This window comes from Pectinophora gossypiella, chromosome 15, assembly GCF_024362695.1.
Source record: "Pectinophora gossypiella chromosome 15, ilPecGoss1.1, whole genome shotgun sequence".
Lineage (NCBI taxonomy): Eukaryota > Metazoa > Arthropoda > Insecta > Lepidoptera > Gelechiidae > Pectinophora > Pectinophora gossypiella.
The window spans coordinates 7,073,533-7,089,508 of NC_065418.1; the positions used below are offsets into that span (position 1 = coordinate 7,073,533).

At 38.3% G+C, this 15,976-nt stretch overlaps 1 protein-coding gene across 2 annotated transcripts; it reads right to left on the reverse strand.

The window, feature by feature from the left end:
• Positions 1–1,272: 1,272 nt before the first annotated feature.
• On the reverse strand, positions 1,273–9,631 carry LOC126373028 (uncharacterized). Of its 2 annotated transcripts, XM_050018982.1 has the most exons (11): positions 9,524–9,631; positions 8,332–8,431; positions 8,119–8,245; positions 6,907–7,024; positions 6,716–6,826; positions 6,415–6,639; positions 5,474–5,682; positions 4,611–4,749; positions 3,681–3,883; positions 3,194–3,343; positions 1,273–2,724 (listed from the first exon to the last, which is right to left on the reverse strand). In XM_050018982.1, exons 1-11 carry the CDS (start codon positions 9,597–9,599, stop codon positions 2,542–2,544), a joined length of 1,641 nt encoding a protein of 546 aa, XP_049874939.1. In that variant the 5' UTR covers positions 9,600–9,631; the 3' UTR covers positions 1,273–2,541. The 2 variants fall into 2 exon arrangements, with proteins under 2 accessions (XP_049874939.1, XP_049874940.1); XM_050018983.1 differs by lacking the exon at positions 3,194–3,343 and having other exon boundaries at positions 1,275–2,724.
• Between the last annotated feature and the right edge of the window lie 6,345 nt (positions 9,632–15,976).

Genomic DNA, 15,976 nt, shown 5'->3' on the forward strand with positions numbered 1-15,976 from the left:
GTTATGTTTTATGAGCCAAATGTTTACGGATATACCTTTCAGCCTTGTAGGCGAAATGACACGCCGCGAGAGGTGCCTATTGCTTAAAATACAAGTAAGTAAGAATTTTAAAAAGATTCTGAGTGGAGAACATAAATATTTCGATCATATAATGAAATAATTTTGTATCTTGCAATATTGTGGTCATAATGCCCAGATGTCTTTCAAAATCCACATACCATTGTCCCTTACAAGGGTATAATGTTCTAAAGTATTTTAAAGATTTTTTATAGCAACGATACGTAGTATTATTCCTATATACGTTTTTATTATGCCTAAACAGTTTTACTGTCTTTCCGTTTGTCTGTTAGAGGGTCTTAAAGGACTTATCTTTTTTATTATACCAAGTGAGAACCTGATAATAAATCTGTACAAAACACTTTAATCTCAATAAGAGCCCTAAGATGGAACCAATCAGCCGGAAAGCTTTTTAAAATTAAAAAGTGTGGCGATGGTGGACTCTTAAGGCAAACACGTCCGGGCCGGCTCTAACCTTTTATTTACGAGAGTGTCTGGTTTAGGTTTCTCTAGTTTCTTACAGCCTTATTACTAAATGAAGACTAAAAGTGATACCAGATTTTAAAATATAGTCCGCGCCACTGATTTTAACGGAACTAATGGACAATTTGATAATTTTATGCAGATTATAGGCCCCGATTCCTGCAGACACCGCCTAATTTTATTTTAAGTTATATCCGTCATTTTCATATCCGTCGAAAAGGAAAGGGACGGATGATTCACAGCTCTTAATTTTAGGAAGAATGAGTAAATGAATGAATAACCCGGGCGAATCAAAAGGTACGTCGCTGGTATGCAATCCGTTTGACGTGCTGTCTACTTAACTGTGTCGGGTTATTGACGGACGTAAAATTTTTAGACGGTTGGTTTAGATTTGTGCTTAAAATTGACGTGTGTTCCATAAATTTTATGCTTGTCGATTACCCGTCCCTTTCCTTTTCGGCGGATAAGAAAATGACAGATATAACTTAAAATAAAATTAGATGGCATTTACCGGAATTAGCACCTATGCAACACTAGCGCCGCGGCCGCGTGGCACGGACTATATTTTAAACCTAGTATTATCTTTAATCTTCGATTTATAGGTACTTATTAAGGCGATAAGAAACTAGTCTACTCACTTTTTCCCAGTTATTTATTTAACAAGGGGTTTTGTTTCTTGACATGTCTTCGTTTGAACAAAAAGAAACCATTTTTTATATGATCCAAATATTTGTATTGAACTAATCACAGAAATTTAATAAGAAAAACAAAGGTTTCAGATTATTTGCGTCTATTCTGAGAAGTACATAATAGAATAAGTGAAGGTACATATCGAAAAAACAATTGGTATGAATAATTTGTCAGGCGTTTCGGGTCTTGAGGTTTTAAATAATATTTATTTGCCCCACTCAAGATGTTTCTGATTTTAAATATTTTAAAATCTACCCCTAAAAAAGAAAAAAAAAAGCATCAAAATCGGACTTGTCTCTGGCATTTAGTACATTGCCGGATAAAAAAGGTACTTACACCAACTTAGCTTTAAAATAAAAATACAATGAAATAAAAGTTGCATAGCACGTGTCGGACGACGCTCAATGGGTAGGCCCGCTACAAGGTGGACCGACGATCTGGTGAAGGTCGCGGGAAGCCGCTGGATGCGGGCAGCGCGGGACCGATCGTCGTGGAGATCCTTGGGGGAGGCCTATGCCCAGCAGTGGGCGTCGTACGGCTGATGATGATGATGATGATGAAAAGTTGCATAAAAAATATGTATTTACTCAATAACGGGAACACAAAAAACTACACAAGACATAAATATAATAATTACTTACAAATTAATGGGACACCATGGTGGCGCCACCACTACTATCGCGCCTTTGAGGGGTTAAAAAGGCCACATTGAAGCAATTCATCTAAAAAGCAAAACTAAAATGTATTTTTGTGCAATACGTTGTACGTGAGAATGTAAAAATACTTTTAGTAACTGTCGATATTCGCAAGAAAACAGACACCTTTTTTTCTCAGGTGGCAGTAACAAAAAGCAATAAGTACTGCAATTTGACATTTCTTGACATAGCACATTTACTTTTATATATGCGTAAATTACATTTTATTGCTATTTAGACGAATTGATTCAATGTGGCCTTTTAAACCCCTCAATGGCGCGTTCGTGGTGCTGGCGCCACCATGGTGTCTTAGTGACCTATGGCCCTTAGTGTTATACCATTATAATTATGGGTGATGGGCTGATCTCATGTCATCGTACGGTTTCTTATAATACGTGTCTTCTGATTACTTGCCCATCCATTAGGGAAATATTTTTTTACGTAAGTTGTTATGCAAGTTGGATGTCGGCGGTAAGTCTCACCGTCTATCACGTTGGTATAACAGAAAGCTCGATGAGGTCTGGGTACTTAGTTCACCTTGCGATGGATGTACCTCTGACTTAAGCTATCTTATGTTATGTATTCTAACAGATTTTTTGATTTTTTTTTCAGTGCATTACGAGACGCAAGCGTAATCGTAGTCGGTTGTATGATTGTTGCGCTTCGGCAGCGGTGGCTTGAATGATATGTCAGTGGGCGCCTTCCTATTGTCAGCTATCAGCGCACGCGCAGAATAGAGTGACACCGTTTCTATCGGGACGTACGAGTACACGGGGTCATCTTCAGGGGACGATGCGCTCTGAAAACAACAATATATAACATAAATAATCTATATAATGTCCCACTGCTGGAAACAGGCCTGAATACAAAGGGGATGGAACATACTCCACCATGTTGCTCCACTGTGAGTTGGTGGAGGCCCTCCGAACTCCGAGCGCATCAAGCATTACAAAAATTTTAAGCCTAAAAACTCTAGTGAAATGAGATATTTTCTACGAAACGTAAAAGGATTTTTTTTTATTGAATTTGTATCGAAATCTTGTCATAGTGACGTCATCAATAAAAGCAGTCAACCATTGTGCTCATTGTGATCAAAAAGAAAAATGAGATTGTTTTTTGATCATTTTAGACTGGCTTAGAATATAAAGACTAAGTAATAGATTACACACAATTCATACTCAGACTTTAATTCTAGAAGAAATGTTTTGCAACAGGCTGGGTAATAAAACAAAAAATAAAAATAATAATAAGTAATATTGAGATCGTGCCATTTGCGTTGGAGACAGCGGGACCTTGGGGCGTTGAGGCCAAAGCTTTAGTGCGTGATGTTGGTCGCCGTATAAGGGTTGGAGGCGGAGATCCTCGAGCTGGCTTTTTCCTCGCGCAGCGTATTTCACTTGCGGTCCAGAGAGGCAACGCTGCAAGCATAATGGGTACGTTCGGGCGGGGCTCGCTTTCCGAAGGGCTTTTTGACGTTTGATATTGGTTTTTCTTTATATATTAAAAAAAGTAATATTATAAAATTATTTATATTTTTTACAAATAATAGAGTAATTTTTATATTAGGTTATCTTTGCACAAGAACGGTCACGAGCATTAATATACACTTTGGTACCATGTCACATTAACTTTTTTGACAAATTGAACTGTAAGTCTCACTAAATGTCAAATATGTTAGTGAGACAGAGTCCTAAAGTGGGTACATTATATTGCTCATGACTGAACATGTGGTGTAATAAGTAAATAATAACTTACATTGTTGTGTGGACGTTCAGTGCGAACTCTTTCGTAAAAGTAATACAGGAATCCAAGACCTACGACTATCAGCAATAGAGGTGTTATCACATAAGCAGCCACTGTCCACGCTGACGTTACACTACCAATATTTTCATGTTCCACAAACGTTTTGTCTTCTCTTCCGTCTCTTTCTTCTTTGTAATCTCTGTTTCGTTGTGTTTCTGAAAAGTTACAGTTACAATATTTTAACATAAAAATAAATGCATAAGGTAAGATTTATTTTTATCGCTACCTTTATTTACTATACAATAATATCTACCGATCGATCAAAAAAAAGAAAAAACGTTTATTTTGGGTTAGTGTCTGATCTTTTGCGATCAACTCAGTTTTAGGATGAGGTCAATATAACGTCTGGGTAAAATAATTATAATATGGTCGCTTGGCGATATAGTCGCTAATATAGGTAGTCATAAGTATCTCTACCTGGACAATCATAGACCAACCCTTTATTTTGAATGTAGCCCTACATTATCATCATATCAATGAAGAATTATTGTAAGTCAAAATTCAAGTTGTGTTCTATAATATTAATCTACAACCACTTCGAAAAGTATTATAGTTGAGGAGAAGAATTGGCGTATTGTAACAAACTCCTCCAACACAGCAATATAACATAGGTACTGTTCAACTCGAACATGTATCCAAAACTGTAAAATATGACAATGTGGTAGAGATAAAAAACAATAATAAAAAAGGGACTTCCGAAGCGACTAAGAAGAAATATCGGCTCGAAGGACCAACTCTTCTGTTTAGCACGAAGATAAATTATTGAAATGAACTTACTTATTTTATAAATTAATTTTGTGGAGTTAAAATAAAACCACCATTTTTGTATATAGTTCAACAGGTACACTAAAATTTAAATCTAAATACAGTAAAATTTCTTGCCTCTTAAATTTAATGTTATGTTAATGTCAGTCTTTCCCCAAGCGTTCGTAACTGTTAACGTAAGAGTGCTGCGTATGAGTTCCTTAGTGATTTTGGAAAACAGTAAACTAAATTTTTTACAGCAGCAGATATTAGTTTGCTGAAAAAGAAAATATACTTTTTTGGACTATTTATCCTAAAAAAAACTGTTATAACTCAGAAAAGCAGTAATGACAGCGAAGTTTAATTGTGAATTAGAAAGATGAAAACTGAAAGCAGACAAATACGTATTATGTAATAAAGAAACATCAAATATAAACATTGCCAGGCAGGATAAACGCATTGATCTTCAATATTCGTGCAGATTCGTGCTACGTACGAACATAGAAACGCGTGCGTGCGGCGCGCGCCCGCGCGGTGTACAGTCATGAGCAATATAATGTACCCACTTTAGGACTCTGTCGCACTAACATATTTGACATTTAGTGAGACTTACAGTTCAATTTGTCAAAAAAGTTAGTGTGACATGGTACCAAAATGTGTACATATTAATGCTCGTGACCGTACATGCCTCGCAATTTTTATCCGTCCTTAAACATACTTATACGAGAAACATTGAAGTAGGTAGATACAATGGGCAGCCTTATTTTTTTTAATATCTAGATATACGAAATTTGAATATGTTTAGGCAGGTAGGTGTATTTGCTATTTTATAGCTCTTATTAGAACTTAAATCATCATTATTGCATTTTGGGCTATTTGCCTTCAATTACCTCTCCATTCTCTCGTCTAGCTATCAGTAGGTAAGTACCTATTAATGCTTTTGTAGTGGATTAAAATATAGTATCAAAAAAAAATCAAGTGTTTTTTTTACGTTTACTTACTAGGTATATTTGTGATATTTCTTTTATTACGTGTCCATTATGGAGTCCAGTATAAAGCCCCTGTGGGAGTGGCTTATGGTTCAAGAACCATGTGTATTTATCTATGTCCGGATTAGCACAAACCACTAAGTTAATACTTTGGTTGTGTCCTTCTAGGTTGTTGAATGATATGCTGTTGTTTGTCGTCCCATTCATTAGTGTTGGGGGAACTGTTGGAACAAAAATAATACTTCTGAATACATAATTGCAGAAAACATTCACCACGTCCTAAAATTCCCTAATTACTTTTGTAAGGGTTTATTATCATTTATAATAAATGCTACATTATTTATCCCGAAAATGTATGTGAGAATGGAAAGTTGAAATGATGCATGAAAAGGAATGTTTGGAGCGAGAAAGTATGAGAGAGAGAGAGAGAGAGAGACGGACAGGGGAAGAGGAAGTGGAGTTACTTTTTAAATTTGGATTGATAAGAAGATGGCGGTATTTGAGGTTGTGTAACATTGGTATGGAAAAATAAAAAGACGAAGAAGTCTAGGTATATATGGGATTATCTATGTCTTGTTCGATACGTCTTCTTCTATAGTGTGAGCTGTGAGGTGGGTGATCAATCTCATCTCTGGTGTCGGAATTATTATTGGTCCGCCAAAGGCTCATGTGACTATGTTCTTACATCAGTAAGTATAACTAGCACCAACTCGCCACTCAACCACTGGACGACTGCCGTTGTTCAACATGATGTACTGTAGGATAGTATACTTACACCAGATTATGGCTATTTTCCACTGGGATAGATATATTAACAAATACTTTTACCTTTTTCATCAAAATCTTAATTTCTTATAATACTTCTTGATTTAGAATACTTTTTACTTTAAAACGTTAATAAGTTAATTCATTTTATAAAGCTGTTAAATTGGTTAAGTACGATACCTACTTACATTCCAAATTAAGAATTTCAGATCGGTTTTGTTGTCGAGTCAGCACGTTATAACTATTCATATACGTATCATCTGCGTATTTGTAGTTCACAAGACATGTCAGTCGGCGACCCAACAGCTGCAAATCGAACTTGAGGTGCAATCTTTGACTGATGCTATACAAGTCTGTATCAGGATTATAATTTACTAGTGGATGTTCCAAGCCATCTTGTACGTTTTCATTATCTGAAAAGTATTACGTTGTTTATGTATTGATAACAATAATAATTGTAATAAATAACTATTATTTCATTGCATTTACCCAATAACCAAGATATATTAGGAACGGGTCTTCCATTTATTACGAAGCAGTCAGCTTTGATAACATAATCCTCTACTACAGGGTCGACACTCAATGATGATGTTGGTTCTCCTATAACGAGTTGGTTGGTATTAAGTCCGAGTCATTTTACATTAGAAAATTCATTAGTACTTCGTAAACTTGTTACTTACTTGGTACAATGAAACGCATTGTTTTCGTATGGCTGACGTTTTTGTGTAATACTTGGAATGTGACGTTGCCGGTCCATTTATCTCTGATACCCTTCAATATTACTCCGCATACTCCTTCCTAAAGAGGGTTACGTGTAAAACAATATATTTAAAAGTTCTTTATAATCTTTATTCAAAAAGAAAGTTTACAAAAATGTTTTGAAGTCTCTGACTCTTAAACTAGACGAATCTGTGTCTTAAGTATCAGGAATAAGAAGTTAGAATATATAAGTTAAGAATCGCTTACGCAACATTGATGTTATTATATTTAGGCACGTCATGAAATTGTGTACGTAAGTTACGAGGCTCGAGTGAAAATCAGCCGGATACAAAATAGGAAGAGAAAAGGACAGTGTGGGTTGTCAGGTGAATTACCAACCTCATCAACCCTGGTGTCAGGGTTATTATTGAGCCGCCAAAGGCCCCTGACATGGCTCATGTAAAGACTACTTACTTACATCAGTAAGTAGTAACCGGGACCAACGGCTTAACGTGCCTTCCGAACCACGGATCATCTTACTTTCGGACAATCAGGTGATCAGCCTGTAATGTACTAACCAAACTAGTAATCACAAAGTGATTTTTGTGATATGTCTCTACCGGGATTCGAACCTGGGACCTCCGGATCATGCGCCCAACGCTCAACCAGTGGACCACGGAGGCCGTTGGCAACTGGTGGCGAGAGGACATTATTGTAACGATGGAGAAGCTGTGGATGAGGTTAGCACAGAACCGGAGAGTGTGGTACTAAATGGTGGACATCTATAGCCAACAGCGGGATGGTAACGTAGGCTGATTGAATCAGTGGACGATTGGAAAGGTTAAAGGTTTGAAGGCTAGCTTGTGATGTTCCGGATCGAGATTTTAATAAAACAGATTTCACTCTCGCACTTTGAATTTCAGAAAAGCTCCAGTTTTAAGTTTAATCGTTTCGGCTTTACTTACAGTTTTTTTTTGACATGACTTATTGTAGATTTGCCACAGATGGCATTAACTACTTGGCAGGAAATTTACTTACAGTTGACATTTCATGGTTAGTCACTAATCGAATGTAACAACTCAAAGTCATTAGCAAGCAGCTATCTAGTAGATAAAATAATAAATAAAGTAAGTACCTATCACTGATGATGATAAATTTTGAAGCAGCAATGGGAAAAGGATTAATTTACTTACGTTAAAATTTGGAAACCAACTCAACTTGGGATCATCTGGCTGTAGGCAAATTTTCTTTATGCATTGTTCAAAACCAAGACACTTGGGGGGTGGGTCGCACTGGTACCATTTGTTGTGTAAGTTGACCCTGAAAAAAGTCTTAGTTACTTATCATCATCACTTAATGGGATGATGGGATGATGATGACTTAGGTATATTACAATATATACTCACCGACAGCTTTCAATAGCAGCTGGATACTCTGCCCAAATTACTTGAGTGCTATGCAGACTTACTATAACTTCACTAGAAGGCATCAGCTTTAGGCCTTCATCTGAATATAATATTAAACATAACATGCTTATTATAATGAAGACTAAAGATAAACTTGGTTTAAAATAATAATCCGCGCCACGATATAAGTCGACGAATTTTAATGATACTTATTGACAAGTTGAGTTGTTTAGTTATAATTCTACGCAGAATCTGCGACACTAGCGCCGCACCGCGTGAGGTCTTCGGTGACACGGACTATTATGTTTTACACTTAGTTTATATTTTCCTCTATGTTTTGCAATATTTGCACATCTCTATATTAGTTTGAATGTTTTATTTATCATCTTCTCCGTTAGGTCGTTATTTCGCAGAGTCCGCTTACCGAACCTAAATTCTATTAACCTTCGAATTATGTCGAAAATCAAGCTACAGATTACCTACTTTGTATTCGATGTAGATACATACCTATAATGTAATATGAACTTTGAGTGTTTGAATGTGCATTCTGAAGTTTTTTTTTTCGTGGAGATTTTAATGTAGAAAGCTGATCGCACTAACCTGTTAGGGTTAGGGATTAGGGTTACTACATATTTCGGCTGTTCAAGGACTTAACATTTTGAAAAATAGGTGTCTACTAAGGACAGTTTCGTAAGGTGAAAGTTACAGCGGTTTTAGTAACTACGTGAAGGCCTCCGTAGTCCAGTGGTTAAGCATTGGGCTAACGACCCGGAGGTCCCGGGTTCGAATCGCGGTGGGGACATATCACATAAGTCACTTTGTGATCCCTAGTTTTGTTAGGACATTGCAGGGTGATCACCCGCTCGTCCGAAATTATGATGATACGCACTTCGGAGGGCACGTTAAGCAGTGTGTGTCCGTCCTAGCTATTATTTATTTAAGTATGTAGTTGCTACAAGAGCCGTGTCAGGGGCCTTTGGCGGCTCAATAGTAACCCTGATATCAGGTTTGACAAAATCGGGCATTGGTCTCACAACGCTCGCGATAGAAGAAGTAACTACCTTCTATTTCGCTCTAATTAGCAGTAGTAGAAGAAAAAAGGACTAAAGGGATATAACTTGGAATATAGAAGGATGCAAACGTAGAGAGAGATTCGGCGCTGGGGAAAAAATGTTTAAGAAACGTAAATTACCTTTTTGTGTTCTTTTTCCGGAAATAATATTATTAAAATAAACCAAAAATAGAACTAAAACTAATCTCTTTGCCATTTCATTAAAGCAATCGCACGCTTCACACTGACTGTAATTATTTACTGAATTATAAAACTGATATTATTGTAAGTATGTTTATTATGACTTATTCACTGCCCGCGACTTTGCTTACCGCAGCACGTAATACTTTTTCCTGGGGGCTCGGAAAATTATCTTCACCTTCACCACCACAATATGATACTTTCGACGAATAATATCCTTTATGTTGTCTGTAAGCCTGGAAAGTAACTCATAGTTTTGAAAAAAAAATATATAAAAATATATAATTAAGTGATGTTATTGTCTTGTTTGTGTGTGTGGCGTCCTTTTATAATAAACAATTTCTATTCTATTCGAGTAAAAATCAAAATGAATGATCGTAAAAATATTATTTTCATCCTTCTTCTTATCGTGTGGGTTGTGAGGTGGAATACCATCCTCATCAACCCTCGTGTCAGGGTTATCATTGAGACGCCAAAGGCCCTGACATGGCTCATGTAACGACTACATACATCAGTAAGTAGTAACCGGGACCAATGGCTTTAGAAATGGAAAATTATTATTAATAATATAACACTATATTGCACAGAAGAAACATAAAGTAAACAAAACAAACAATAAAAGAAAATAAATGTAAAAACAAAAAATAAAAATAAAAACAAAATATATGAAAATCACTTTTGCTCTTAAAATATTCGATTATTTACCTACATAGGTATTCGGTTATCGCGGCAAATAGGTATTATAAGGTCGTCAATTGCCATGTATGTAGTTAAATTTCTTTTTAGATAAGTTACTTATGTATTTGTGCTGGTATCCTTTTAGTTCGGTCCTGCCATGGAATTATTCCGAGGTTCTTGAAAAGTACTCTACGTCCTTTTCTGTAGCCCTGACAACATAATGTGCTATGCACATTGATGATCGGTGAACAGCTGCTGTCCTACAAACAAAGGAACAAGCTCACTTTCTCATTTAAGTATAATATTTGCTAGTAAGGAAGATATAAATACATATTAATTTATACGTAATTATATTATACATGTCTAATAAATATAAGGAAGGAAACAGAATGGTACTAATAAATAATAGAATACAATAAAAATTGCACCATAGCAGTAAGTATTTATTGGTTATAATGTAATATTATTCTGTCATCGGGGCTCAAGGTTTGTGAAAGAGCGATTGAGCATTGTGTGTTAGGTGTCAAACAAATTGATCGAGTCAGAAACACAACAGTCTACCCATAAAGGCGGCCAATCAGCTCGTAACACCAGACACTTCAGAACCCCGATTTCCCTCATTCAGCGCTTATCGCTATCGACCCACTAGGGTCGATTAATTCTTTTAAATATTCTTCCTCTCAGACGACCGAGGTTAGCGCCCAACTGGGCACCATCAGGCCTGTTGTCTTAAATTTTGTACCGGGTCAAAGCCATTAGCGCTCCCCATTTGTCCGGCAAAGTAGTTAATGCCATATGTGGCAAATCTACAATAAGTCACGTCAGAAAAAAAAAGAAACACAACACTGCGTTCAATAACAGGAATCGCTGATGTGGGACGAAAAGCCGCCAGACTCAAATGGGATTGGGCCGGATATGTTTGTCGCATACACCCTGAGCGGTGGGCACGGTCCGTCACGCATTGGGTGCCTCATGACGGGTACAGGCGTCGTGGTAGACCTCGAAGGAGATGGCGTGACGACTTGGACGCTTGCCGGAGGGACTGGCCGGAGTATGCGCAGGACCGCGAAAAATAGAAAGAGGAAGGGGAGGTCTTTGCCCAGCAGTGGGATCTTGTAGGCTAGATTAGATTAAATGTAATATTATTAGGTACTGGAGATGAGGGTTTAAAAACGCCCCATTTCACTTGCAGTTGACACTTTTTTTTATAAATAATGAAAAACTTTCTGATTTAAGAAATTCAAAAAAAAAGAAATCTTTTATTTCGGACTAATGATGCCCAATTTTGTTATTACTAACAATGTAACTTACATTCAAACTGTTTGGTAACTAATTATAGTTACCAAACAGTTAAGTTGCCTATTAAGGCAATAACTGTGTAGGTAGGCATAGTATGTAATAAGCGTATTCCTCCGTCTGCCTTGATTTAATTTTTCCAATATGGACATAGCTTAGAGTCAAAAGTTCAGAATGTTTTTTTAAATGATTGTATAACTTATAACTTCAGCTAGATTATGCCCTTTGTAGTGTGTAGTGCAGTTGTCTTTGAATACGTTCTCTTAGTACGTTTTCTGTCGCTATGTGGCACTTTATATTCTGTCTCGCTGTTGTACGAGCCGTGCTCGCAAGTAATATTAGGTAGTCGAAGTTGTAACTTTTTCACTTGTACGTATGTTTAGCAACCGGCCCCGGGAATATGTCTACAACTCTCTAGCCCAAAGTAGGGACAGTCTCTGAAAGTGATTTTTACATGTTACATCAAGAGTGGTATCCAAGACCTTCAGATCGCGAGAGCAACTATTTAGTAATCTGTGTCATGAGCCGATCGTTCTAATTGTTATAACAAAGACCGTTGAAGTTTAAGATCAACGTATCTACCCAGGACAATGCCAGTTCAGTTCTCATGTTACTTAAACGTAATAGTAGGTGAAACTTGCAAAGCTGTCGTCGAGTTGAGAGCATTAAGTGGAATACAAGAAGTTTAAGTGCTTAGTAGCATATGTCAAGTGGAGGTGGGCAGTAACGAGCGGAGAATGCAAGCTGGCACTGCCCACAAAACATTTCAAAGTCGGGTTGCGATGTCGCTGTCAGCGAGAAGCGACAGCTGGCGAATTATTACTTCAGTTGGCAGAGAGAATAAATGTTATTCTGCTGCTATCTGAGTGAATGACTTTGCAGGCTAAGTTCTCCAAAAATAATATAGATGGCGCTGCCGAGTTTTTTTTTACCTTTGATGGGTTTGCTCTTGGCCCCAGACTTGCCCGAAGGCATTAACGAGGCCTAAGATGGAGTGAGGTCGCCCAGAAGGTGCCTGTTCACTCTGCCCTTGAAAGCACCCGGGTTATATGCATTCGGAAATACAGAAGACGGCAAACGACGGATTTCACGTCATAATTTTCTATTTGCTCATTACTTGGGTCAGTCCATAATTATTCATATAACAATGTAATGGCAGAAGCATACATATATTAAAAATATTTATTGCTTGATATTTGGATCACATTATAGAATTACGTTGCTATCTATATTGCTTCTCTTTATTTTGATCGGAATTATAATGGTGGAAGATGTGATTGTGCTTAGGTGTAATAAAAAGGGTTATCTACCCAAAAACAAAGATATGCTTTATGTCCAGCTAACTGTGTTAGTGAAAACGATAAATTAATATACAAACTTATTTGTAAATATTAATATAACAATACGTCACAAAAACAAACTTAAAAACTAGTCATTAAATAACCCGCCCCTCACTGTTCCCGGAGCAAAGGTGCCCACAACACTAGCCGCATTACCGCGTTGAATGGCAATGACCAGCCTTTGGACCAGGAACGAGCCGGAGCGGGAGTCACTTGTTTTATTGGTGCTTTTTTTTTTGACGTGACTTATTGTAGATTTGCCGCAGATGGCATTAACTACTTGGCCAGACAAATGGGGAGCGCTGAAGGCTCTCACCCGGTACAACGTTTAAGACAACAGGCCTGAGGGTGCCCAGTTGGGCGCGAACCTGGGCTCAGGGCGTCGTCTGAGAGGAAAAATATTTGAAAGAATTAATCGACCCTAGTGGGTCGATAGCGATAAGCGCTGAATGAGGGAGTTATTGGTGCAAGTCCGGTTCGGGGTACGAACCGGCGCTTAACTGAAAAAGCAAGCCAGTACGCCACAGGACCACAGTGAAAATCGAATGTATTAAGTTCCTTATCGCTTCTCGCTGGAAATCAGGGCGGTCTCCATGGCTGACGACAACTCCCCGTACTTCTTTGACAGTTTGTGTAACTTGGTTCCCGAAGTGCAATGAAACAGTTATTATTGCGAGTTTGTATGGGTGAGAAGGACAGGGTTCTGGGTTATTCATGCCGCGGCATTAAAAAACCTTACCCACATCATACCGTCGGTAAGGTTTTTTATTCGGAACGTCCACCACCACCATAGTTATATCATGATATCATGATTGTCTCTTTTATAATTATGTTTATTTAATGAACAGTTGAACAGCCTCGTGGTCTAGTGATTTGAGTGTCAGGCTCACGATCCGGAGGTCCTAGGTTCGAATCCCGATGGGCACATTGTGAAATCTTTGCTTGGTAAAATCATAAAAATCACTTTGTGATCCCTAGTTTGGTTAGGACATTACAGGCTGATCACCTGATTGTCTGAAAGTAAGACGATCCGTGCTTAGGAAGGCACGTTAAGCCGTTGGTCCCGGTTACTACTTACTCATGTATGAACGTAGTCGTTACATGAGTCGTGTCAGGGGCCTTTGGCGGCTCAATAGTAACCCTGACACCAGGGTTGATGAGGTTGGTAATTCACCTCACAACCCATACGATAGAAAAAGAAGAACGATCTGGAGGTCCAGGTTCGATTCCCGATGGGCACATTGCCGGAATGACTTTGCAGGCTTGAATAAGCTGATTGTCTGATCAAATGAGAAGATTCCGTGCTTCGGAGGGCACGTTAAGTTGTTGGTCCCGGCTATTAGCCGTAAAACAACTGCACCAACTCGCAGGGGAGCAGCGTGGTGGCGTATGCTCCATACCCCCTCCGGTTGATTGAGGGGAGGCCTGTGCCCAGCAGTGGGACGTGTATAGGCTGTTTATGTATGTTACGTTTAGGGTCTTCAAAACTAATATAAAAAACTTTAAGAATTAAGTTGATATTAACACTGTCCAAAGTTTATTTGGATCAGTTTAATATTTAAATTTTTAGTTTAACCATTGACGCATCACATGAGGTGTACCTGCTCGTTACATTGCGGGGTAGCGATGTAAATTACCACGCTGCAACTATGAATGGCTTGTGTTGACCCAGTTCGGGTGTCTCCACACTCCGCTAGGAATCTGGCAAACATTCCAAGCTTCCAGCACATTTCTACATCTCTCATTTTATTGTTTTTTTTTTACCTTTGATGGTTTTGCCAAACAAACAGATATATCCACAAATACACTTTCCCATTCATAATATTAGTATGGATTTCTAACTTCTGTAGTTTTGACTTTAAATTTTAATGGCGTATGTTGTACTCAGTTTTTTTACCTTTGATGGGTTTGCTCTTGGACCCAGAAGGCATTGACGGGGTCTAAGATGGAGCTCGCCCAGAAGGTGCCTGTTCACTCTGGCCTTGAAAGCACTCGGGTTATATGCATTCGGAAATACAGAAGACGGCAAAGAATTCCACTCCCTATTGTTATATAAGTATAACTTTTATTATTATTATTTGAAAGTTGTGAGGGCCAGACTAATGCAGCCCGCGAGGTCACTGCGACCTTGACAGATCTATTGTGACCCTAAATCCCTACATTTAAATATCCTCCTCTAGACCGATCTGTTCGAATAGATCCAACGTCTTTTTGGGAGAAAGCTCCATGACTTCCTGGGGGTCCATTATGTGGCCCCCAAGTGTAGGTACGGCTTCTACTATGTATGAGAGCCTCACAGCTGCATAGCAGATGTAGTGGCGTCTCATCTTCCCCTAAGCAGAATCTGCATAGAGGAGACTCGGTCAGCTCCATTCTGTGTAGGTGCTTATTGAGTCTACAATGCCCCGTGAGGGCCCGTATCAACAACCTAACCTGCCCCCTAGTGAGAGTAAGGATTTTTGATGATAATTTCTCAGAAAAAGGTCTAATCAGCTGCTTTGAATGTTTTAGGCCAACTGAGTTGTACCAAAATTTTAAATTTAAAGTTTTTTTTAAAGTATAACTTTGTGTGCAGTTGTATTTATACTTACGCATTATTAAAAAAATAAATGAATAGAACCTATGATAGCCCTGTTCGCAGAACAGTCATTACATCGTTATGTCTCGATTTCGAATCCCGGCTCGGGCTATGAAACACTGAATTCAACTTCATGAGTTTGAATTCATATTTGGATCATAGATAATTCATATCACGAGGTTTCCAGAATATATGCTGAGTTGATGGCAATAGGCTCGCATTCCATTATATGGAACTTGAACGTACCTGGCGAGGTATGGCTGCATGTTATACACCTCTGCCTATCCGTTCGGGGATACAGGCCTCATGATATTTTAATGTAATAAGATTTCTTACTGCCTTTTTTAACATTATGCTTAGCGCACACACTGTCGCGGGGCAAACAAAATCTAGCAACACGGGTTTCTGGCGGACCGGAGGCGGTTTCATACAAAATCCCGCGACCAGAACTCACGTTCCGCTTACCAACTCTGTGAGCAGCAAGCATAAATGTTAGGTATA